The 22080-nt window shown below is 38.2% G+C and overlaps 2 protein-coding genes and 2 long non-coding RNA genes across 6 annotated transcripts; 1 reads left to right on the top strand and 3 right to left on the bottom strand.

Annotated features, from left to right (window-relative positions):
* Window positions 1-1730: 1730 nt before the first annotated feature.
* LOC145467706 (glutamine synthetase-like) lies at window positions 1731-4838 on the bottom strand. The gene is made up of 4 exons (XM_081451309.1): window positions 4380-4838; window positions 3640-3867; window positions 3040-3206; window positions 1731-2571 (listed from the first exon to the last, which is right to left on the bottom strand). The coding sequence occupies exons 1-4, from the start codon at window positions 4743-4745 to the stop codon at window positions 2247-2249; spliced, it is 1086 nt and encodes a 361-aa protein (XP_081307435.1). The 5' UTR covers window positions 4746-4838; the 3' UTR covers window positions 1731-2246.
* Window positions 4839-5563: 725 nt separating this feature from the next.
* LOC145467766 (uncharacterized) lies at window positions 5564-10461 on the top strand. Its single transcript, XR_014042106.1, has 3 exons — window positions 5564-8115; window positions 8219-8303; window positions 9248-10461. It is a non-coding gene; the product is annotated as an uncharacterized LOC145467766 (long non-coding RNA).
* Window positions 9434-13939, bottom strand: LOC145467749 (uncharacterized). 3 transcript variants are annotated; one of them, XR_014042100.1, is made up of 3 exons: window positions 11142-13939; window positions 10472-11022; window positions 9434-10120 (listed from the first exon to the last, which is right to left on the bottom strand). XR_014042100.1 is itself a non-coding variant. In XM_081451353.1 (3 exons), exons 1-2 carry the CDS (start codon window positions 11102-11104, stop codon window positions 10486-10488), a joined length of 303 nt encoding a protein of 100 aa, XP_081307479.1. In that variant the 5' UTR covers window positions 11105-13939; the 3' UTR covers window positions 9434-10120; window positions 10472-10485. The 3 variants fall into 3 exon arrangements, 2 of the variants coding, with proteins under 2 accessions (XP_081307479.1, XP_081307480.1); XM_081451353.1 differs by having other exon boundaries at window positions 10472-10572; window positions 10889-13939; XM_081451354.1 differs by having other exon boundaries at window positions 10889-13939.
* Window positions 13940-14382: 443 nt separating this feature from the next.
* On the bottom strand, window positions 14383-21987 carry LOC145467769 (uncharacterized). The gene is made up of 3 exons (XR_014042110.1): window positions 20386-21987; window positions 16486-16677; window positions 14383-16088 (listed from the first exon to the last, which is right to left on the bottom strand). It is a non-coding gene; the product is annotated as an uncharacterized LOC145467769 (long non-coding RNA).
* Window positions 21988-22080: the final 93 nt, after the last annotated feature.

Genomic DNA, 22080 nt, shown 5'->3' with positions numbered 1-22080 from the left:
TACATTGAACAAAGAGAGCAGTAATTAGGAACATAGAATGCAAGGAATTCACAACTGCAGGACACACTTTTACGTCATGGTTAAACAAAATTGCAGCATGTAGAGTGAGATTTGCTTGTGTCGCTAAGGGCAAGATGGGTGGAGAGTTAGTGTTCTGCTTATGCTGGCGTAAATGTTCTGCCAAGGCGTGAATGGACAGTCCCTTTATGGCTGGGACATTTAAACCATAGACACTTGGCACCTTTTTAGTGTTTAGGATTATCCAGAAGGCCCTTGATATACAAAAGGAGTAGCATTCTTACAGTGCAAAATGCTCATCCTTTTGTTTATATGAAGGGCCCTCTTTGGATAAGCCTAAAAAAAAATGCAGTTAAGAAACGTCGTGTTGATTTATTGAATTTTCTCACTGAGTTTACATATTTTGTAATGCCACTTCTTTAACCTAGATCACAAGGTTGTGCATCATTTCTTTTTGCACTGTAGAAGAGACCTTAATATAAAGCATGCCGTAACGCTGCTTCTGCAGTCTCATTATGTGGGAAATTCAATTTTTCTGAACTGAGAATTATTTGAATTATTTTCAGAAATGTTGGTGATCATTTAATTTGTGGTATGGGTTATCCCTTTTCAAGGCTGTAATGGCCTGGTTTAAAAATAGCAGAAAGTCTTCTGATATTTGAGTACTTTGGTTGCCAGACGCTCTCCTTGAGTGGGTCTGGCTGAAAAAAACAAGCATCACTTGCATGGATGTGACAGCCCCCTCCACAACTAAAATAACGAGAAGTTCAAACAGGACTTTTCATATCATACACTTTAGTTATCGCCATAGATAAAATACAGTAGCTTTTGCAATAAAAAACTGACTAAATACAATCATTCTTGCTCGGTAACAAAATTTATTATTATTTATAATATAGATAGGACTCTGCATGCTCTCTGATTGGTCAAAAACCCATGTTTTATCAGAGTATCAAACAGAGAAAACGGTGTTTTATTGTTAGTGCGCATGGAAAATCTATGTCATAAAGTAAATAAAGCCTAAGCCATGTATTATACTGTGGTAAAGCACTCTGAACATTTGAGAACACTTGAGAAATGAAGAAAACACTCGCCTGCAGCCCATGTGTTCTACATTTCCCTCTGTTCTCAAATGTCTGTCGTGTTTTATCACTGTAAAATACGGCTTAGGCTTCTTTATTTGTTAATTAAATTAAGACAAAATGTTTGTAAATTAAAACTCTAGTGTACTGTAGCTGACTCTGGACTAACTTCATTTAAGCATGAAATATATAATATAAGAACCAAAAAATGTTATATTTTTTTGGTTCATACTGACAAGTAGTTCTTGAAATACTTGTAAGAAATTAGAAAGCCTATTACAAAGTGGCAAGATCCTTCTGAGATCCTTGCAACATTTAGTCCTTGGCTTTTGGGAACAAAATAAAAATAGTTGCCTTTAACAATGGCTTGTGTACTTGTTATGTTATAATTGTATCTCAATATGCAGTCAAAAGGGTTGAAGTGTTTCACTTAACATACAGTGGATGATTTGGTACAAATTTCAAATGTTCAGCTAAATAATGGAAATCATCCAGCTGTTAGCTCTACTGATATGAATATTTTTTTATGAAAATAGAGATTTTGGAAGTGCTCTGGGCAGTTCTACAGTTATGTTATGGTTAATGTACATTCATTTGAAATTAATGCCTCTGTTATACATGCCTATGTGCTTCAGGTGACTTGAACATGGCAGCAGTTGTGGGCATAAATTATTATTGTTAAACAGTTTTAATTTACTGGTTGCTATATGGTAGACTAAAACTTTCATCTCATTCAGTAATCATTTTTAACAACTGATAAAGGGCAGTGGAATGAGCCCAGCAGTACTATTTATAGGGCTGTACTGTGGTTGTTTTGACGTGTCAAAATAGTTAATTAAGATGTTTGACTATCAGCAGTCAATTAACATCTGTAATTTAAACCTTGAATCAATCATTGTTTATTGTACATTCATAACTATGTGAACCTTGTACCCAGCATTCATGCTGTAATTGTACAAGCCTTTAGTATCAATTAGCCACAATTTAGCTTTCAACACCAATAAATAAGCCCAACCAACAAAATTGACCTACTAAATATATTTAATCAAAAGCTTTCTGCTTGCAACAAAAGTAGCATTCATTACTTCAAAGTCACCAAAGTTTCCATTTGACATCAATGTCAAATTCATTTAATGTCTGTATTCTTCATACAGGCTGTGGTATTGTTGTCCTTACAATAGCTTCAGTGACACGATATGGATCACAGTTTGATGAAGGTCTTCTGTCTTCAAGATAGCCCTTGCCATCTTCAGCGCATTGACGTGGAATGCGCACACTAGCACCTCGATTGGCCACTCCATGGGAGAAGTTTTCAATGGATGATGTCTCGTGGTGCCCAGTCAAACGTCGCTTGTTATCTTCACCCTCATTGGGGTCGTATATCCTTATGTGGAAGTCATGTCTGTTTGACAACCTTTCGATGGCTTCATAGATGTACTTCATTCCTCCTTCCTCTCTCATTGGCTTGGTACTGCAAACATTGAAATTGAAGGCAAGGTCAAATAATCACCTTTAAGTTAGGACGACTAACAATGAGCTCCCTAATTTCCCAGGGAGGGTTCCCATCTAAAAAGGACCAGAGTGGCTTGTTGTACAGTTTAGGGGTTAAAAAAGCGGTTTTGGTCCCTCTTGAGTGTCGAGCCTCAAATGGTCCACAGCGGGAGCTTTTACAGTACCCTTTAGGGTATTGATCCAAAAAAGATATGACAGGAGACAACTGTGTTGTTTCAGAGTTAGTTAGAAATTAGTTCAGACAAGAAATAAATAAAAATCAATCAATCAGATAGTTCCAATTGTCCAAGTATTTGTCTAAAACCCCAAAACTTCAAAACCCCATGTTCCCTTCATCTAAGCATCTTTTTAGAGTACATGTTCTTTTAATCTATGTTATCAGTAATGCATGTAGTTTAACCTTTGCAAATTGCTTATTAATAAATACCTGTAGTTTGTGTGGGCTCCTGCTCCATTCCAATCTCCTGGCACAGGTTTGGGATCAAAAGTGACTTTAATTCCAAAGTCTTCTGCCACACGATGTAACAGAAACCGTGACATCCACAGGTGATCACCCATTTCAATTCCTTCACAAGGTCCAACCTGATACTCCCACTGAAAAGACAGAAGTAAAATTTGTTATCTTTGCACGGTTATCACAGTACACATGATATACTGAAATATGTGCATGTTCTTTCTATTCAACACTACTGATGGTGTGCATTAGTATAAAAGATATTGTTACAACTCAATGCAAAAGAAAAAGTTACTATATATTTAAAATCTGGACTTTGGCATTTTAATAAAAGTGACAGTAAGGACCAGCGTCATCCCAGACCTACAAAATGTCGAGGGTTAAAATTCCAGAACTCCAACAAAAAATTCTTAACTTTGCAATAATATCATGCACCTTGCTAAAAGAAGTCAGCTGACTGTTGAATATTATTATAACCCGTAATCTATGAATGTAAAATAAAATCCATTTTCAAGACTGCCAATCAAAATAGCAAAATTCATACTTATGAAGCAAAAAATATTAATTCTCTACCTGTGCAGGCATGACTTCAGCATTAGTTCCAGCAATCTTAACTCCAGCATACAGACAGGCTCGGTAGTGAGCTTCTACAACATCTCGCCCAAAAACATTTCCAGTACCAACAGCACAGTAGTAGGGGCCTTGTGGTCCTGGGAAACCTCCCTTGGGCCACCCTAAGGGGTGTCCATCCTTGTCTAGCAATGTGTACTCTTGTTCAATGCCAAACCAGGGGTGAGCATTCTTTGAGAAAACAATCAAGAAAACAATTAATTAGAATTCCACAGTTGACAGTTCTGATAGCCCCACGTGCACAATGGTCATTAAATCCTGCTAGCCCGTGCACTACGTAGGCTTGACCTTTACCAAAAGATAGGTGACCGAGATATGCCAACTCAGGTAAAATGAGCACTTGCCCCGGCTTGTGCAATCTAGCAGCACTTGTAAGCTTCAATTAAAGCCTCACAATCTTAAGTAAAATGAGCGGAGAGCTATTTTACGATCACTGTATTTCTGTGCCAACTGCACGGCTGTTTCTTTGGCTGCAAACACTAGTTGTGGTAAAGGTAAGGGTTATATATTAGGAAGAACGTAGCGTGACCTTCACTCCAATCTTAATTAACACGTCTTACTCCCGTCGTGCCGCACTGCACGGATGCGTCTGCAAGCATTTTCAAGGTGGGTTTTTTTTGTATCTTTTTTGAGTTTTTTCATGAATGTAAGCTGTAAGAAACACATGTTTAATATAAGCTTACCTTTACAACGTTGCTTTCCATGACATCAAGACAGCTTTTTCTTGTGTTGGTTTTTGTCGGCTTATGGTTGTACTGGTAGGTCTCGCACAAAACCAGTTTGTTTTTTCCTTTTCTGAATGGATCTCTAAACAAAGCCACAGGATGCAGATAAACGTCGCTATTACAGCCTTCGGCCTGATATGTACTGGAGCCATCAAAGTTCCATATGGGTAGATCTTCTGGTCTGGTCGGCTCTTGGTTCACTGTTTTCGTCTTGCAGCGAAGATGTTCGCCAGTTCCGTCCACCCAAATGTACATGGCTTGAACGTTCTCGCCTTGATCGAGCGACATATAGTTCGACAGCGTGTACTTATGTTCTCCTTCCATGATGAACAGCTAACCCAAGAGACCAAGACCAGTCGCTATGTGCGTCCCTGTAGATTCAAAGACAAAAACTTCCCTCTTAGTGAATGGACGAAACACTTTGCAAAGTTTATATAGAAGGCGCGTAAAGCTGTAAGCCAATCAAAACTCGTGTTTTATTACGTGAGCTGGTCTGATGTACAGGTGATTTGCTTATTACCGGCCTGAAACAAACACGTTGCGTAAGGTATCAGGCCTGCATCAAGTGCCCTTTTGTTTTGTTGTATTTGATAACAAATTCTATTAAGGATGGCTTTACGTCAGGTCTGGATTGTGTTTCACGTTGTTTGTGTAAATACAGTCCTTGACTTTTCTTAATTTCTGTAAATCATTTGGGCGATTTATCGATCTTCACGATCAAATCTCATTGTGCTTCAGTTTTACAATGTTCATATGGCCCCGTTTAGATTACGACAAAAACTAGCGTTTGGCGTTTGCAAAAACATTAAAACTTTTCTAATTGGTTTCTGTAATCCATTCTGTAATGCGTGTGACAGATCACGACACTGTTACGTACGCTGCGTCTAATTCATTGCCAAATAAGATGACTTGATGAACGCACAAGGTATTCTCTCGACTGACAGTTAATTCACGACCTTCAAGGCTAGTTGACGGTATCTTCGAAGTTTGGTGGCACTCGCGAAAATTTTCGTCGGTGAAAAAAACATCAGGGAAAATGGCTTCGTGATGACAGATTTATTTGCAAAACAAACATAATTTCGCATTGTGCGAACAGGGCCTTATTATTGTTGGATTTTTGTTTTGCGTGTCACGGATTTTTACTGGAAACAGGTGCGAGACACGTCTGTCACGGATACCGTCAGCACTGTAAATCTTTTGAAGTCATTCTATTTAGGACAGTCACGAGATTTCTTTTTTTAATCTATTTTTCTTGGCCTATAAACCACTGAGCTCATTTGTGTTGGCAGTCTCGTCATGTCGAATTTGGCTCAGCACTCGCTTATTTCAAATCATAAAGACAAGAAATGTCTTGCCTAAACCAAGGACAATGCCAGTATTCATATATTTCTTGGCCCGGATCTCCTAAGCTTTCCGGGTAATGACTTGAAGAACTGTCCAAGTACAAAATCAATTCACGCCAAAAAAGCTATTCCACTCACATGACGTTATTCTAAGTGAAAAAACAGAATTTTTTCAGTCCCAAATGAAGCCTGACAATCACGTGGTATACTCCTCGTGACATGGCCTGAAGCGCTTGCTTTTACTATGTTCGTTGGTTTGCCGGAAATAAGAACATAAACATGTATACATGTATTTGGACGAGTGAAAGATTTCTTGCTTTTTTATTCCTTTATTTGCTATACAGAAAAACTGAAACACTTGATTACTAATACGACTAACTTTTGAAAATGGCTGTTTCCACAAGTTCGTGCGGGTGGTTCTGAAGAACTGTCTGAAGACCTCTTTGAGGACCCGGTCGGGTTCGAGTAGTCAGAAACAACAACAACAACAAGGGACAGTTTATTTACATCGCGAGGACGATCACACTAGAAAAATGGTTCAAACCATTTACTAGATTGCAGACACTACTGATTCAATTGCAAATACAGGAAATAATTCTGCTGCAGTTTTTGAGTAATGTTTTTTTGTGTGCTATATGTTATGATTGGACGAGTGAGTGATATATGTATGACATGTTTATCACACCAATCAGGTTTGGGCTAATAAGAACAACCAATCAAATTGCTGCTTGTAAAGGTGAATCGTGTGTGAAGATTTAGAACGGCCATTTTTGTTTTTCTATAAACAAGATCAGGTATCCTTTTATGTATTGGCCCTTCTCCAAAATTTCCGTCCCCGCGTTTACTGTGGTTAAGCGCAGAGGCCAGGACTTTGTGGCTGGGTTTCAAGAATTGGGATGGTTAGGGACATTCGTACGTGATGGTATTTGCATGGTCCGGGTCGCCAGCTTTCAATCGATATCGTTTGCATTACGTGCAGTTCACGAAATAACCGTTTATCGGCGCAAGATGGTTCGGTATATGAATGCGAGATGTCTCAATCAAGTAACGCTAATTACGTTTAATACCGTCTCGCTGAAACGTTCTTTGGAATCGATACTCATTTGAAGGGGTCTTCTCTGTTAGCACAAAAGAAACTACAGACGGCTAATTATATGAATGAGAACTGAGTTTTGAAAATTGTTATTTTTGTTGCGAGTAAATGTAACAAGATATTTTTATTTGTTAGTTGCAAACGGTAACTTGACACTGACTTTTGTTTTTCACGCCCAGATCAGTGGCTCTTGTTCCCACAATAAACAAACAAGAAGCTATTATCTATCGGCAGCTCCAGAATGTTTGGACGTCTCTTTTTATAGTCTGTCTTCAGTGGCATTTTAATATCTTGCATTTACGGCTATGGCAATACTTAAAAAGGGAATTTTCAGCAAAGATTTCATAATAGGTTTGTGGTATGGAAACTCTTCAAATATTCTTGAAGACTCCATGGCGTCAAGTTAAACCGCAAATTAGATACTGGTTCTTTCGTTTTGAAACAGATTCCTTGCGCGGTTTTAAAACAGAGGTCAAGTTACCTGCTTCATAGCATAGTCCTTTAGTCACTAAAAAGGCACTCGGTCGTTGGAAAGGGCTATATGACACAGAAACTTCCCAAACTCTTCAGATTTCGTGGCGTCTTTTATACAGTCTTTCAGGTGTCTGGTTGTTTCAAGTCTCAAGTTAAATAACGTTGTTTTCTTGTTCTGACTTGCAATGATGTTTTCTCGTTTAAACGGCTTTTAAAATCGACATTAATTTGAAGTTCAACACCAGTCTGCCGTTTGCCGATGGCTACTCTTACGTACAGACTGCATGACGTTTAGCTGTCTCGCTAGGAGCAGTTACATTTAAAGGGGCTACGTCACGGTCGCGCATGCGCGTGCGGTCACGAAAAAGTTTGAAAGTTTTAGCCTCACACTTTTAAAGTCGTCGGCGAGGACGTATTCGTAACTTTATCGAAAAATATCTCTGTCATCCTTGAGTGGTCTATTCTTTTGATAGCGGTTATAAGTCAATTGACTGTTGTAGAGTATTTACATGTAGATTTTGGCTCGTGTTCGATGTTTTGTGAGTGAATTTCCGTGGATGTTGTGATGCAGTGTGATGTCTTCTTGAGGCGGTCGGCGATCTGCAAGTGGTCGGAAGAGGATTTACACTTCAGTTTCTGAGGGAGTAACGTTTTGGTAAAAAGGCCATCGAAGGATTTTGCTAGACTGCCGCTTTTATTCTTCGTCAGTATCTGCGATGATTTATGGCGAATATCGGAGTGATTCAGCGTTTGCTGGCCACCTTCTTTCCCTAGAACGACGAAGGCAAGTACCTTTCGTTTATCTTTCACGTGCAGTTTGCCACTTTGTTTGTACCGTTTATCTGGTCATTTTACATATTTCCTATTCTTTTGCCTCTCACATAAAGGAAGCTAAGTCAGTAGAGGAAAATACAAGACGAGAGAAGATACTGAAAGATAGCTCTTCCGTAAAATGACGGCGCCATGTTGAAGGTGAGCTGATATGTACAACTGTAAACAAGTTGCCACACGCAACTTTGACTTTAATTAGAGGAGCAATAACTATGTGTAGTGGTTTCATTTAATTCATTTCGCCATTTTCTTCATATATGTTTCCTTCGAAGTCAATACAACCTGTTTACTTATTTTAATGTACTCTAACTGGGCATATGAACTAGATTTTTCTACAAGTGAAATTTCCCCTTTCAAAACAAAATAATTTGTCACTTACATTTAGTATGCCTCGCTATTCTGTATGTTTTACAAGTGTGTTAATTAGTGCATCATCAGGACTATTATTACTATAAACTCTTGGCTCTGTTGTTGTAAGGGTGGATGATCAGCCGTAATCATAAAGGCCCAGTCAAGTAACTGATGTTTTTTCAGTTATCCAAATATACAAAATTCCCTTTGTGCTCTGCATCCTTTTCAGTAATGCTCAAAATTTAATTTGGCGTGACTTTGCATTTATTTTGATAGTTTTTTTTTTATATATTTGTTACTGTTTTGTTTGTTGCATTCAAAAATTGACTATATTCTGCGGCTGAGCCAATAGAGTATATGTATGCATGTATGGTTAGTGCACTCGTCCCTGGAGCGAGGGGTTTGGGTTCGAGCCCTGGCTGGGGACACGGTGTTGTGTTCTTGGGCAAGACACTTTACTCTCACAGTGCCTCTCTCCCAGGAGTATAAATGGGCACCGGTGAATTGTTGGGGAAACCTAACAAATTGCGGGGGGAGGGGGGGGGGGGTAGGGGGGTGACCTGCGATGGACTGGCATCCCATCCAGGGGGATTAGAAATACTCCTAGCCTCTTCATGCTACAGAAACCGGGATAAGCTCTGGCAGCTATGAGCCATCAGCTCCAAGGCTTCACTTATGCATATATGTACTGATTGTATGATTAATACGTGTTGTGTTCAATGTCTTTGTTGCAGAGAGGATACTGATGTTACAGCGAGTTCTACCAATGTTGATATTACAGGCATATCAGCATCTTATTGAACATATAAGGAAGTCCTGTTTACAAGATATGGCCTCTTTTAGAGCATCTCCATGGGAACAGTTGTCTTTCAATACTGTCAAATTATTTTTCTAATACGGTGTAGATGCTTAAAATCCAAATTGTCCTCAAACATACAAAGTGTTTATTTTTTACAATGTGTACCAATATTCTTTCATTTCAATGACATGATCAAACCAATTTTTACTTCTCTCCCACTCTAAAATAAATTACATCTCCACTAAAGTACATGTATATAGTCAATAAAATTTATTGATTACTATTTTGGTGACTGTGCTGACCATGACTAGTTATTGAATACAGTATGTCCCAGGGTGTTTGTAGGCTTTTCTTCAGGGGGAAAGAACTTGTTACTTGCATTTGTTTTGGTTTAATCAGCCCTGAATCTCAAATAAACTCCAGTGTGAGGGATATTGCCAATGGATAACTGTTACTACACAGGAAGGGCACACCTGGTTTCCTTTCCCCAGATAACCGTATCTATGGAGAACATTTTGCCAATAGTCAGCGTTCATGAAGACATGCATGCTATTGTCATTGCAGTCTATTTCTTGTAGCATAATTTGGTACATGCCACACTTGCACCATGGTATTGCCGAGTTACTAGAAGGAGGTGCAGGGTTGGGCATTCCATCCACACTTGTCATCTGTCCTTCTGTGGATGTACCAGGGGTGGGTTGAGAAATGTCGCTTTCACTGATGGTCTCATCTAAATCGTCAATTCTTCTAGGCAGGCTTCTCGCACACAGCTTGCACACATTGCTTCATCAAGCATTTGAATGAATTCCTAAAAGAACATTATGGAGGTAATCACCAATAAAGTACAGTACTGTAAAGTATTTTTAGCTGGCCTGACAAAATTAAGTGTTGTAATTGATTTATTTTAGGTAGAGCCAACAACTGTGTCAAAGATTCAAGTTTGACAGCTTGCTAGCAAGCACAGAGTTTTTGCCAATTCAAGTGGGTCTAGAAATAAAAAAATCAAGTGTAGGAACAAAACAAATCTTGCCTTGCTAAACTTTATGCATTTGCATTGGTGTTCAAGCTTTGATTTTTGTGGTCTTTTCCATATTTAGGCATATTTTTGTTCTTGGAATAATAACAAATAAAACATATTTCTATACAAGCATTCCCTTACATCTCTATTTTATTTTATCCTCTCCTGCTCTTCACGTGGCCTGTTGTCAGTCTGGTATGGCTGTGTTTTTCAGCCACAAATGAAGCTGTACTTGCACCAGCCTTGATATGAAAAAAAGAGTCATGTCAAAGCTGCTGTACTTTGTATATGAAAAATCAAACTCTCCTAGAAACCTTCTCAGCTCAAGGAAAAGACAATTCAAACTGCAAAAACTCGAAACTGCTCTATGCTTGGTGAAATGTTTGGCCTGAATGAAAAAGACATGCTGTACACATGAACATGTGTACATATGAAGACTTGAACACAAACAGAACCAAAAATAGCCAGAAATCTAGTCGTTCCATTCGCGTGCAGTCTTCAATACCTACTTACAAACTATGTTACATCAAAGCTAAGTGCATAAATAAGGAATCTCACCGTGTTTTCGACACGGATTTGCTGTCGAACCACACGTGCACTCACTACCACATCTTGCAAGGGCAGCCACGATTTGCATTTGTTTTCTGTTTCGTGGAACAAGCGCTTTCGAACGAACAGGAGATGCGATTTTCCTAAGAGGATAACAACAGAAGAAAGAGAAAATGGACGTTGCGTTGGAGCATACTCCCAGAAACTACGAAACAGTTCACACATTTAAATCTGTCACGTAATTGAGTCGAAGGAAACTCACCACCGTAGCCTTTCTTGCCTCTTCTGCGTCCATAATTTTGCCTCTGCGATAAAATAAGTAGATCGACGAGAAGAAATCCACACACGCGACCAAAAGACGTAATAATTTTAACCAAGAATGGCTAAATTCGCGCAAAATTAAACAACTCCGATAAATTCAAGATGGCGGATGCATTTGAATCTCAATGAGAACGGAGCCAAATTTCGCACATGCGCGGGTCGTGACGTAGCCCCTTTAACTTGGAATAAACAAAACTACTGGTAAAATTGTTAAAGGGGCTCAGTCACGGTATTTTGAGTTATTTTGGCCACATACAAAATTACCTTTAAATGGTAGGAAACCTGAAAATAACAGTTTAATAAGATAGAAATTATGATAAACCATGAAGGAATAAGGATGGCTAACGATGGAAAAGATTAACACGGATTACAAACGACGAATTTGAAAAACTGAGGCTAAACTTTTCAATATGCGCAAACCGTGATTGAGCTCCTTTAAAATCGCTCCTTGATAAAATCAGGCTTGATAGCACATTTCTAAAGTTGAGACAACTTCAAGATTTATTTTTGCTGTACATCGTGGACAAAGAAAACTTGGTGGATTAACCTACGCTGTAACCTACATGTAATCGGATCCTGATGCTACCTCCGGGGGCTTTTAATTCACCAAAAATAACTCTTGCACGCCTTGCGTGCCTGCGTTTTGCGCCTGATATCGTAAACTGATATCGAGTTATGTCTATGTTAAAGCTCAAAATAAACGTAAATCTACCTCGGTTGTTGTGTATTGTCACTTCAGCGGCTAAAAATGGCGAATTTGAGGGATTTGGTGGGTTTTGCGTTGACTGTTACTACACGTTATAAGAAGGAGAGGGTGGAAAGCTCATTTTCGACCGCATCAGCGCCACTCTTTAGGGGGAAGCAAACCGCCAGAAAGTAAAACTCCCTAAATGGCTGTAAACCACCTCCAGGAACCCAGAGACATCAAAATAACGCAATGCAAACATAAGGTAAACCATTTTATTCAAATTATTTTCTACGCGTAGCATTTAGAGTAATTTTCGAGGCATTCTAATTCTCATACATCGTAATATATAACGCAATCGCCAACAGCATAATGTTACGTATTAATCGTATTCAACGTCTGGGCCGCCTGTGCAGCGCCAAGCTGATTTTCACCCAGAAATTAGAATCGCCTGGCTTCCAAATCGAACATCAGATACACTGAAAGGTTGACGCTTCTTCTCGAGGTATTCAATCGAAGATTCATTCAAAATCCAGGTGCTAACCCCCAAATAATTTTCGAGAAATGCACCGTCCGCGGCCGGGATTTCGTGTGCCAAGGAGCAACAGTCACGCTGTTTGTCCACGCTGATTGGATGCATTGTTGATGACTAAACCAGAAAAAGTAGAGGAGGTCTTTATATCCGGGGCGAACTTACAACCAGAATAGTTCCATGCTTACATGTAGATGAGCCTATAACCAGAATTCTACGGAACCAGTTTCCAAGCTAGAGAGCACGTAAAATCCACTTCAGACCAATATGTTCAAATTCTACACCCTAGCCCTACTCTGGAAATTTCTACTCGTTAGGTCCTTTGGCCTGCAAGCAGGCTGTCATCATAGTTAGTGGAGGGTCCCCTCCACTAACTATGCTCTCATCGTTGGCGGCACGAGCAAAGCCGACGACGAGCGAAGCGAGCTGGTGAGAAACCTCCCAGGCACCTCACCGGCTCGCTTCGCTCGCCGACTTTGCTAATAATAATAATAATCGAATATTTCCTCAGGATAACCCTTCAGTACAAAGTACTGTTATCAACGGGGTCCTGCAAACTATGCTCAAACCGTCCTTCCAAGTTTATAGTCACGCCGTGTACCGTTGCAGTTATGTCCTATGTAGCAGACATGTCCTCTGACGTAATGTGATATACGGAGCCAATCATATCATGCGTTCTATCTAATAACACGCAGTATAAGACTGGTAACTAAACTCCGTTGCAGTTCGGTCTTCGAGCAAAATTGATTTTTGGAGGGGTAGCGTACGGAAGCAGTATTTGACTTTGTATGTCTTTACTCTGAACCAGAGTGACTCTGAACGTAAATATGCAGCGACTATTTGCAAGAATGGCATTTACCTCACAAGATTTCTATCGGAAATTGACCGCTTAGTGTATTTTCAGTTTCAAATTCAACATGAAAGTTCGATCGAAGATTTAAACAGTGGTTGCTCTCCGGTTTGCGAACTGCGTGTTCCCGGCCAGCCAATATTAAACTCCGCGCTTTGATTATCCTCAAATTATTCAGATCGTTTAATGATATTACAGAGGCAAAACAAAATTTCTGAGAAGTAGTGTAACCAATTTTAGTTTCGGTGCTGTAAAACTACCACTCAATCTGCGCAATATTTCTCTATTCCCAATCTTGTCACTCACACGAAATCCGGTTCGCGAAAGCCCTCTTCTCAGTATAAGTTTGTTGAGGCTGACTGAACCTTTTTGGGTAAGCCGTCCCCTGTAGCATCAAACATTCATTACAGAAATTTTCTTGTCGAGTAGATTTTTTATGGCCGGAGTGCTTTCTAACCGTTCCTAGTTCGCTTTGCTTTACAAAACAGCAGTAGTGGTCAAAAAACCACAGAGCACTTTGTGGCCTATTGAAAACACCACAGAGCGCTTTGTGGCCTACTCAAAACACCACAGAGCGCTTTGTGGCCTATTCAAAACACCACAGAGCGCTATGTGGTGTTTTATTTTGGGATTTAACATTGAAAACTGGATGGTTCGTTGACTCGCAAATATCTCACAGCTATTTTCTGAAATAATTTGGTTTTTCCAATTTTTCACACCACAAAGCGCTTTGTGGCCTATTCAAAACACCCCAAAGCGCTTTGTGGCCTATTCAAAACACCGCAAAGCGCTTTGTGGCCTATTCAAAACACCACAAAGCGCTTTGTGGCATATTCAATACACCACAAAGCGCTTTGAGGTCGTCATCGTAATCATAGCGATTCTGTCAGTGGAAGTTATACTATGTGGACAAAACTGGCAGAGAGGCTCTCTTATTTTGACAGGGAGGTTGGCAAGATTTTCGCACCACCCGTTACATTAATTATGCATGCAATTTTTTGACTGACTCGTTCTTTTCACGATTGCTGTTTGAGTATAATGTGATAGTTTGAGATAGTTGCATACATAATTAATGTATGGCGCTGTACGGAAATCGTACCTGGAGGTTAGCCGAGTGCTCTTAAAGAAACCTCTGAAAAGAACCAATGGATTTTCGCAAACGTGCTGAGCAAGGTTATGTTGAACACTATTTCAGTTTTTGTTTTTAGAAAGAAATATCACCGAATCTCGGATATAAGACTTGATACCCTTAAAAGTACTCGTTATGGTTATCAGACAGAGCACTGACTGCTAATGAGATTTGCATTCCTGGGATCGGCTGGAACTAGCTACAACGGGTGCGTGTTATTAACCGGGAGAGACGATGAAATGAAAGCAGAAGGTTGAAAATTAGGAATTCAGTGATACCTCAACCTATCACTTGTTTCGGTTAGAGAATCTTAGAGGGATTTACTATGTTCATTGATTTATAGCTCTATTGTTAGTCCTCGTTTGTACGCACACCCCTCAGGAATTTAGCATTGAACATGGAATGAAACTTACGTCGGATACTGATACGGGTATTTCTTTTTTTAACAAGTCTATGGATCTCGCCATAACATTGCAAGGCGAAGAACTCGACCAATGTTTTACCAACACGGACCTCATACTAGTTCAATAACATAATTCAGTTATGACAAAGAAGATTACAAATCTTTTTTTATTTATTTATGGCTAGACTGGAATTTATACAACTGGTGTTTTCATGAGCAGGTATAATTACCATTATCACTATCAACTGGAATCTTATAGATCTTTCTACACGCGGGCGAACCAAAACAATCTGACTTGTGACCTTGAATTAATTGGCTTGAATTATCTGCAATGCTCACCTATGATACAAACCGTTGCTTTATCCAAACATTTTCGAAAATTATATTTTAGGACATGTTTTTAGCCTGTGTTGTAAAACCACTATAATCTTGAGATTTGTATTGTTACAAAGGCAAAATAACCAAAGTTAGAATTAGTTTGAGAAATTCTATTTTTGACAGATAAATGCCTTTTGGACATACTAATATAATACTTATCATTGCATTTAGAGTGGTGCACTTCTAACACAGGCCACCAAACTATTTTTTTTTTTTCATCATTTTTTGACATGTTTTCAACAACTTTCCTATGGCTTCCATTCAAATCTGGCAAATCCAAATTATGAAAAGAAATGTGAGAGGTGGAGTTGTCGACTGATCAACAGGTTACATGATGCTTGATATTTTCACCATTCACGCATTTTGATTAGCTTATTTAAACCAAGGAAGATGGACACAGTTAGTCAGGCACGACTGTGACAGGGTTCTTATTACAAAGATGAAAAGTTCTGTCACTCTTTTGTCCCTTAAATCTAGATCCAACAAACTAGTCACAGGCAACACAGTGATTTGTGGTTCATTTAGTAACAAAAAAAAGTAATGCCATATTTTCTTCAGCCTTTGAGCTTGGGCTAATTTGAACAAGCTGTTGTAAATGTAGAACAATCAAAACAATTTCAGACTCATCCTCTATTTACTTAATTCTTACTTATTAATACATCTGTTAAAGAAATCCTGATAAAAAATTTTAAAAATCTACGAAATAAATACTGATTTTATCACTGTCACTAAACTCATCCTCTATTAACTTTCTGTAGAGGTGTTCATCATCATTGTCTTGTTCTTCTTGCCCTTCCGCTTGTTCTTCTTGATCCTCTTGTCCTTCTTATTCTTCTTCTTTGTCTTCCTCTAACTCCCCCTCCTCCTCATCGATCATATCATCTAATGCCTCCAGGTATGGTTTGGCCAGGCTATTAAAAATATGAAGAGGGAATTACTTCATCAATAGACACAACAATAGTGTGGAAAACTGAAACTTTCTGTGAAGGGGCCTGTTACGGCTATTTCGTGTTTTCTTTGTGTCCTTTTTTGTTCCGTATGTTAATGCATTTTTTCACATTCTGCATGCTTTTTTTCTCGCGTCGTATGTAAATTTCGTTGCGTATATATCTGTGTCATCCTTTCATGTTCATTTAGTGCTTGTTTATCGTCCGGTACACTTGAATCTTCTTGGTTCCCTGAACCCCGTTGCCAGCATTTTGGTAAGCCGTTTAGTTTATCGTCTGTTTATATTTTCCTCTTAGTTTTCTGCCGTCTTCAGTTAGTTATTTGTAGTAATTCGTTGCATGTTTATCTTTGGGAATTTACCTTCCTCCTACGGAAAGTGAAATAAATTTGCTGGACTAATTGAAACTCGCTTTAAGTTGTGTCTGAAGTCGGCCCTTTGCCTCTTCAGGGCCCATTTCCTTAAACTTCCTGGCTATTCAAGGGCTTGTCAACTTACAAGGACCGTTTTCAGGCTGCTGTTTTGGGCCCAAAGCACCAAACTACCTAATGAAACTGAAATCAGTTTTCAAAAAGAGCACTGGAATTTTAATCTAAAGTACAACAGTAATATTATTATAATTCAAATTATAAATATTCATACTGTATTTTGAAAGTGGAAGTTTTTTCACGAGGAATGTGAACGCCTTAAAGAGATCTTTTCCCGACTGTGCTATCCTGACGACCTTGTGCAGTCAATCATTCGCAGATTTATTGAATCAAAAGTGTCCGAGGATTCACATACTCGAGTGGCTGATAAAAGAGAAGCCCCAGTCAGAATCGTGTTGCCCTAAAAGGACCAGAAATCTGCAAACGTAGTACGTAAACAGCTGGCTGACCTTAGTCGGAAGATCAACGCAGATATTAGCCCAGTTTACACAAGTAGAAAGATCAAGGATGAAATTAAGGTCAGGGAAGACAAGCAGCCTCTTGTGAGTCAACAATGCGTGGTGTATTCATTTCAGTGTGGCCTGTGTGATGCAGGCTATGTCGGTTACACGTGCCGACACCCACACCAACGAATTGAAGAACACAAAGGATCGGCAATCGGAAACCACCTCAGAGAGCAGCACGATATGGAGCCAGAAGACATCGCACAGAGTTTTCGAATCTTAAGAAAGTGTCAGAAAAAATTTGGCTGCCTTATTTTTGAAATGTTTTTTATCAAAGAACTGAAACCAATGCTAAACAAACAGAGCGATTCAATTCGCGCCAAATTATTTGTTTAGAGCAATTCTTGCTACGATTATTTTATTTTTCCATTGTATATTTTTAACACTTTTTCACATATTTTATCACATTTTAGCGTTCGCCACATTTTTATCTATTATAAGTTGTTTTTAACATATTTATGGCTATATGCTAATGTAGAAAATTTACTCACTTGAAAATGACCTCGTAGAGGTCGAAACGTCGTGACTTTTTAGCGCTAGTTTTTATTTCAAAATCGATTTCTAAGAAACTACTTATTAACATACTGTATTTCTATACCTAAATAAGAAAACCAGTTTTTGATTAATATGATGCAAATGGACTTCTCTATAAACTCACTTCCTTCAACTTAATGTCTGCTAATTTTTCACGCAAATAGCAAACCACTAGTTGTGATTGCAGTTACCCGTCTCACTCTACATAGCAATTTTCAATTTGGTTTCAAAATTAACTTGCATTTGGGTTTGCATCACTGTGCTCTGTTTTGCATCCTGTACTTTCTTTGTTGTGTTGTTTGTAATATTGTTAATACTCTGGTTCTGGTTTCAAGGCACTTCAATGAAAACTGTTCAGACATCACTTCCTTCCTGCATGAGATGAAGTAATAATTAAAAGCACATGCCATTTTTGGTCTGGGACATTGATGGGGATTTCTGGACAGGCCCCCAGAGGAGCTCCCATCTGCTTTCAAAATTATATCATTAGCATAGCAAAACTAGTGCCAGTCCCAAACCCCACATTAGAATTTAAAATCCTTAAAACTCATAGTCTTGTTGTTATTGGGATAAGATGTTCTAGGTTCCGAGCTACTGTGTCTGAAACACCTCACAAGATTAGAAGCCACAGATTTAGGAAAGCCATTCCCTAACAGAACGTTTTAATCATTGTTCTTTGTTTCTGAATGAGAGAGCCTATTTCACATATACGAGAAGCCTGGTGCAACAAGGCCTAACCCAAGTAATTTTGCTAAGTCAACGTACTTGACTAGAAAACAAGACATTCTGTCCAGTGTTTGTGTGATTCCTATAAATGTCAATGGATGTTCTTTTCAGAGAAATGTCCAAAAAATGGATCAAGCCATCTTCAAATTTATTTGGTTTGTCCATCAACAGCATATCTTCAAAATAACGTCCATAAAACTACTCATTTATAAGGCCACTGTCAAGCATTTTACGAACAATATCATTTTTGAGTTCTGTCATGATAAAAAAAAAACAACAACAATGGCCTAATGAAGAACCCAACAAAATGCCATCAATTTGGTTGTTGAGTGCTCTCTTAATTAATTTTGTGTTAATCAATTTATTGTCGTTAACTCCAAAGAAACCAATCTGAACAACTGTCAGGGCTTGCTGTCAGGGCTTGCAAACTCCAATTCCTCTTGGAGTGAAAACAAGGTGTTTTCCTTTCACATCTACATGGGAGAGTATCATAATTTATGTGGGTGGTGGTGGTGTATTGAGTTGTGTTTGACAAACCCTTTTCATTTTTTATGTTTCTACATATAGCAATATAAAGGAACTGTTTTTTAACTGTTTAATAGCAAACCACTTTATTTTTAAAAAGTGTCTGTTATTTTTAGTTAAAGTTAATTTGGCTAACAATTCCTTTCTATTTAAATGTATGTTGCTTGAAAACTGTGATCTGGTGGCCCTAGATGCAATTTGAGTTTTTCTGTAATTTTGAAAAGTCAAGCCCCACTGTTTGTTATTAATATTGTATCAAAAGGATAATACCATTCTTATCATGGTTATTCTATTGATTCCATTTCATCATTACTTAAGGTGGTTCTGCAGTTATTGTGGGCACACTACCCCATGTCAAAGTTTGCAACATACATATTGGGGCTTTGAAGTGTTGGCTAAGAAATTTTGGGAAATGTTTTGTCTTTCACTCAGTGATAATGTTACTTAATTCCATTTACTGGGGATAATATTTTTATTCTTACTGGTGTTTGAGTGGACCCCATTTTTTGGACAACAACACTACCAGTAAAAAAAATTTTGCTGGCATACTTTTACTCAATTTCTGGAACCAGCTTATTTTGACTTAATACAAACCATGCCCAAGTTTCGGGGAAATCATTTGAGCAGAAGTTCAGAAGTATTAACTCAAAGGTCAAAGACATGTAAACTCAACTCTAACATTCACTGAAAGTTTCTACAATTGACTCTCATTTCCGAAACAAGCCATGAACCCAAATTTTGTGAGAAGCTTGCCCCAAAGCTTGCTTTTGAGGTTTTAAATAAGAGTCACAACAAAGAATAGAAAAAATATGTGCACTGCGACAAGTGCTTGAGTAACTACATATGATATGCAAATATCTTCTGTGTAACATGCAGCAAATATTGCTTGTATCACTGCCATACATCTATACCTTAACCTATAATATACCACAGAACCTCCCAAACTACCAGTAAGTTGAGACTTTTATTTTATATCAATTTTAAAAACAAAATTATTTTGTTCTAGTGGGGACAATGGGTTGTTGACTGGTTTAATGGATACACAAGGATAATAAGCTGTGCATTAAAGTGGTACTGTACAATCACTTCTTCCTTAAGATTTTGAACCTCTATCTACTAAACACTCTCTGTGCTAAATTTTAAGCCTTCATAGCAGGGATGAAAAGGAATTAAAAACTAGAAACTGGCTAATTTATCCACGTTCGAAGAAGATGTGTTTTCAAAAATAGTTGGCCTTCTCTAACACATAATAGTTGGCTTTCTCTAATACATAGTAGTTGGCTTCCTCTAACACATTTGGTTTGCACTGTTCTTCTTAGTATTGCTGGAGTACTTAGTGTACAAGAAAAAACTCATAAGCTAACCAGATATTGAAGCATAATATGAGGACATAAGCCCTAAAATTCTTGAGAAAGTGCTGCCATTGCAGTTAAGACCCAATTACGTACAGGTAACAAAAAAATGAATTATTTTGGCAAGACACAACTCTAAAAAAGTTATCAATGCATGGCAACTGGTACATATCATGGTAAGGGCTGATGCTCACCATCCCTAGTTCCTTCTCTACTACGACTTTCTTCGGTTTGTGCATGTTTTCCCTCATCCAACCCATGATGATCATCCATTACTGCAAAAACAGAAATTCAAAGCATTATTGTTAAACACAAAATCACACAAATGCAATTATATTTTAAGTTACACTGACTGTTTTAAAATAACATACATGTACCGCCTTGTAAATTAAAAGCTGTTCCTCAGTAAAGGGAAATTTAAAAGAAAACAAAACTCAATCAGAAACAACTGCAAGAGTATGACTATCTTATCAAGACCTAGGTTTTTAAAGTCTATTTCAACTGACAATGAAACCCAAACAGAACAGACTGAATCTCGAGTGGCAAAGTTTAGCTGGTGAGAACTACATCATATTTACCAAGAGATAAAAGACATCCTTGAGAATAAAAATACAAGTAGATAAACAAACCGTTTTCTCCTTCTTTAATTGTTTTTACATTAAAAGAACAAAAAAACCCAAGTATCCAAAAACATGAATAAATTCTCCAGAAGATAACAAGAATGGCAATGTTCCTCACACAAGAGCTGGCACAAAGAGATAATGGCAATGCCACCTAATGAAGACATGACTGTCAAGGTATTGGCATGTATCCCTATTTAAACAATAGAGTGTTTCTGTCGAGGAACTATCGGTTGATAGTTGCCCCATGGAAATTTGATGTTCTTAAAACAAATATTTGCCTGAGAAGTGAAGCTTCGAGGGCAAATATGCTAGTTCTAAGAACATCAAATTTCCAAGGGACAACTATCAGACAGATAGTTCCGAGACATAAACACTCTATTGTCTTTATCGTTCACCACTAAATTTTCTTCCGCGTGCCAGTTCAATATTCATATTGAATTATTTTCAACTTTTTTAGATGAAAGCCATGGAAGGTTGTTGAAGCCAAATGTAAAATTTGAAAAAGAAAACAGACAAAAACCCACTTAATATATTTCAATTGTTTACTTTCTGTAAGCCCGCTTCTTTACAGAAACATTTACACAGACGAGTACTATCCATCCGGGTATTTTCCTCGGACAGGCACTATGGGCTGATAGTGTCTCTCCATGGATAAACACTATCGCGTCACGTGATCAATTTAAACCAATAAGAATCGGAGAAAATTCAGTGGTGAACTATAATATGTACTAATTGGACCAGCCGCATAGAAAAGGAAACCTACGCAAGCACTTCTTGAAGCAGCCTCACATGATGACTATACACACTGCGTGTCTACAAAACACTGCTTCATAACAAACAGCTTAAAGGTAGCAAGTCAACAACAGAGGAAAAGAAGAACAGAAGGACAAACAACCCTGACCTTAACTGGTGATTCCGTAGCACTATATTGCGAATGCTTCAAGCGCAGAATTTTACACTTATTCAATAGCATCAAAAACAAAATCATTACTCATGGATTGTACGTTATTTGGATTATTTTCGATTATTTTGCATAAGTTGTTTATTATGTTGTTCCTTATGCTCAAAAATTCATGTATGCCTATCAAAGTTCATCAAAAAAACTGTACCTTCCAGCCACCGCAAAATGTAATGCGGAGTGATAAAATAAATGAATAGTACTATTTGAAAGACCTGGCAAAATAGGGTAAGACTGGTACATCATATCTCTTTTGCAAGCATGGTGACCTATTTATATTTATTTTTAGAGACTGTGCTTGGTAGGAA

This window comes from Orbicella franksi, chromosome 14 (assembly GCF_964199315.1).
Source record: "Orbicella franksi chromosome 14, jaOrbFran1.1, whole genome shotgun sequence".
In the NCBI taxonomy this organism is placed as follows: domain Eukaryota; kingdom Metazoa; phylum Cnidaria; class Anthozoa; order Scleractinia; family Merulinidae; genus Orbicella; species Orbicella franksi.
This window is presented reverse-complemented; position numbering and strand designations above follow the sequence as displayed.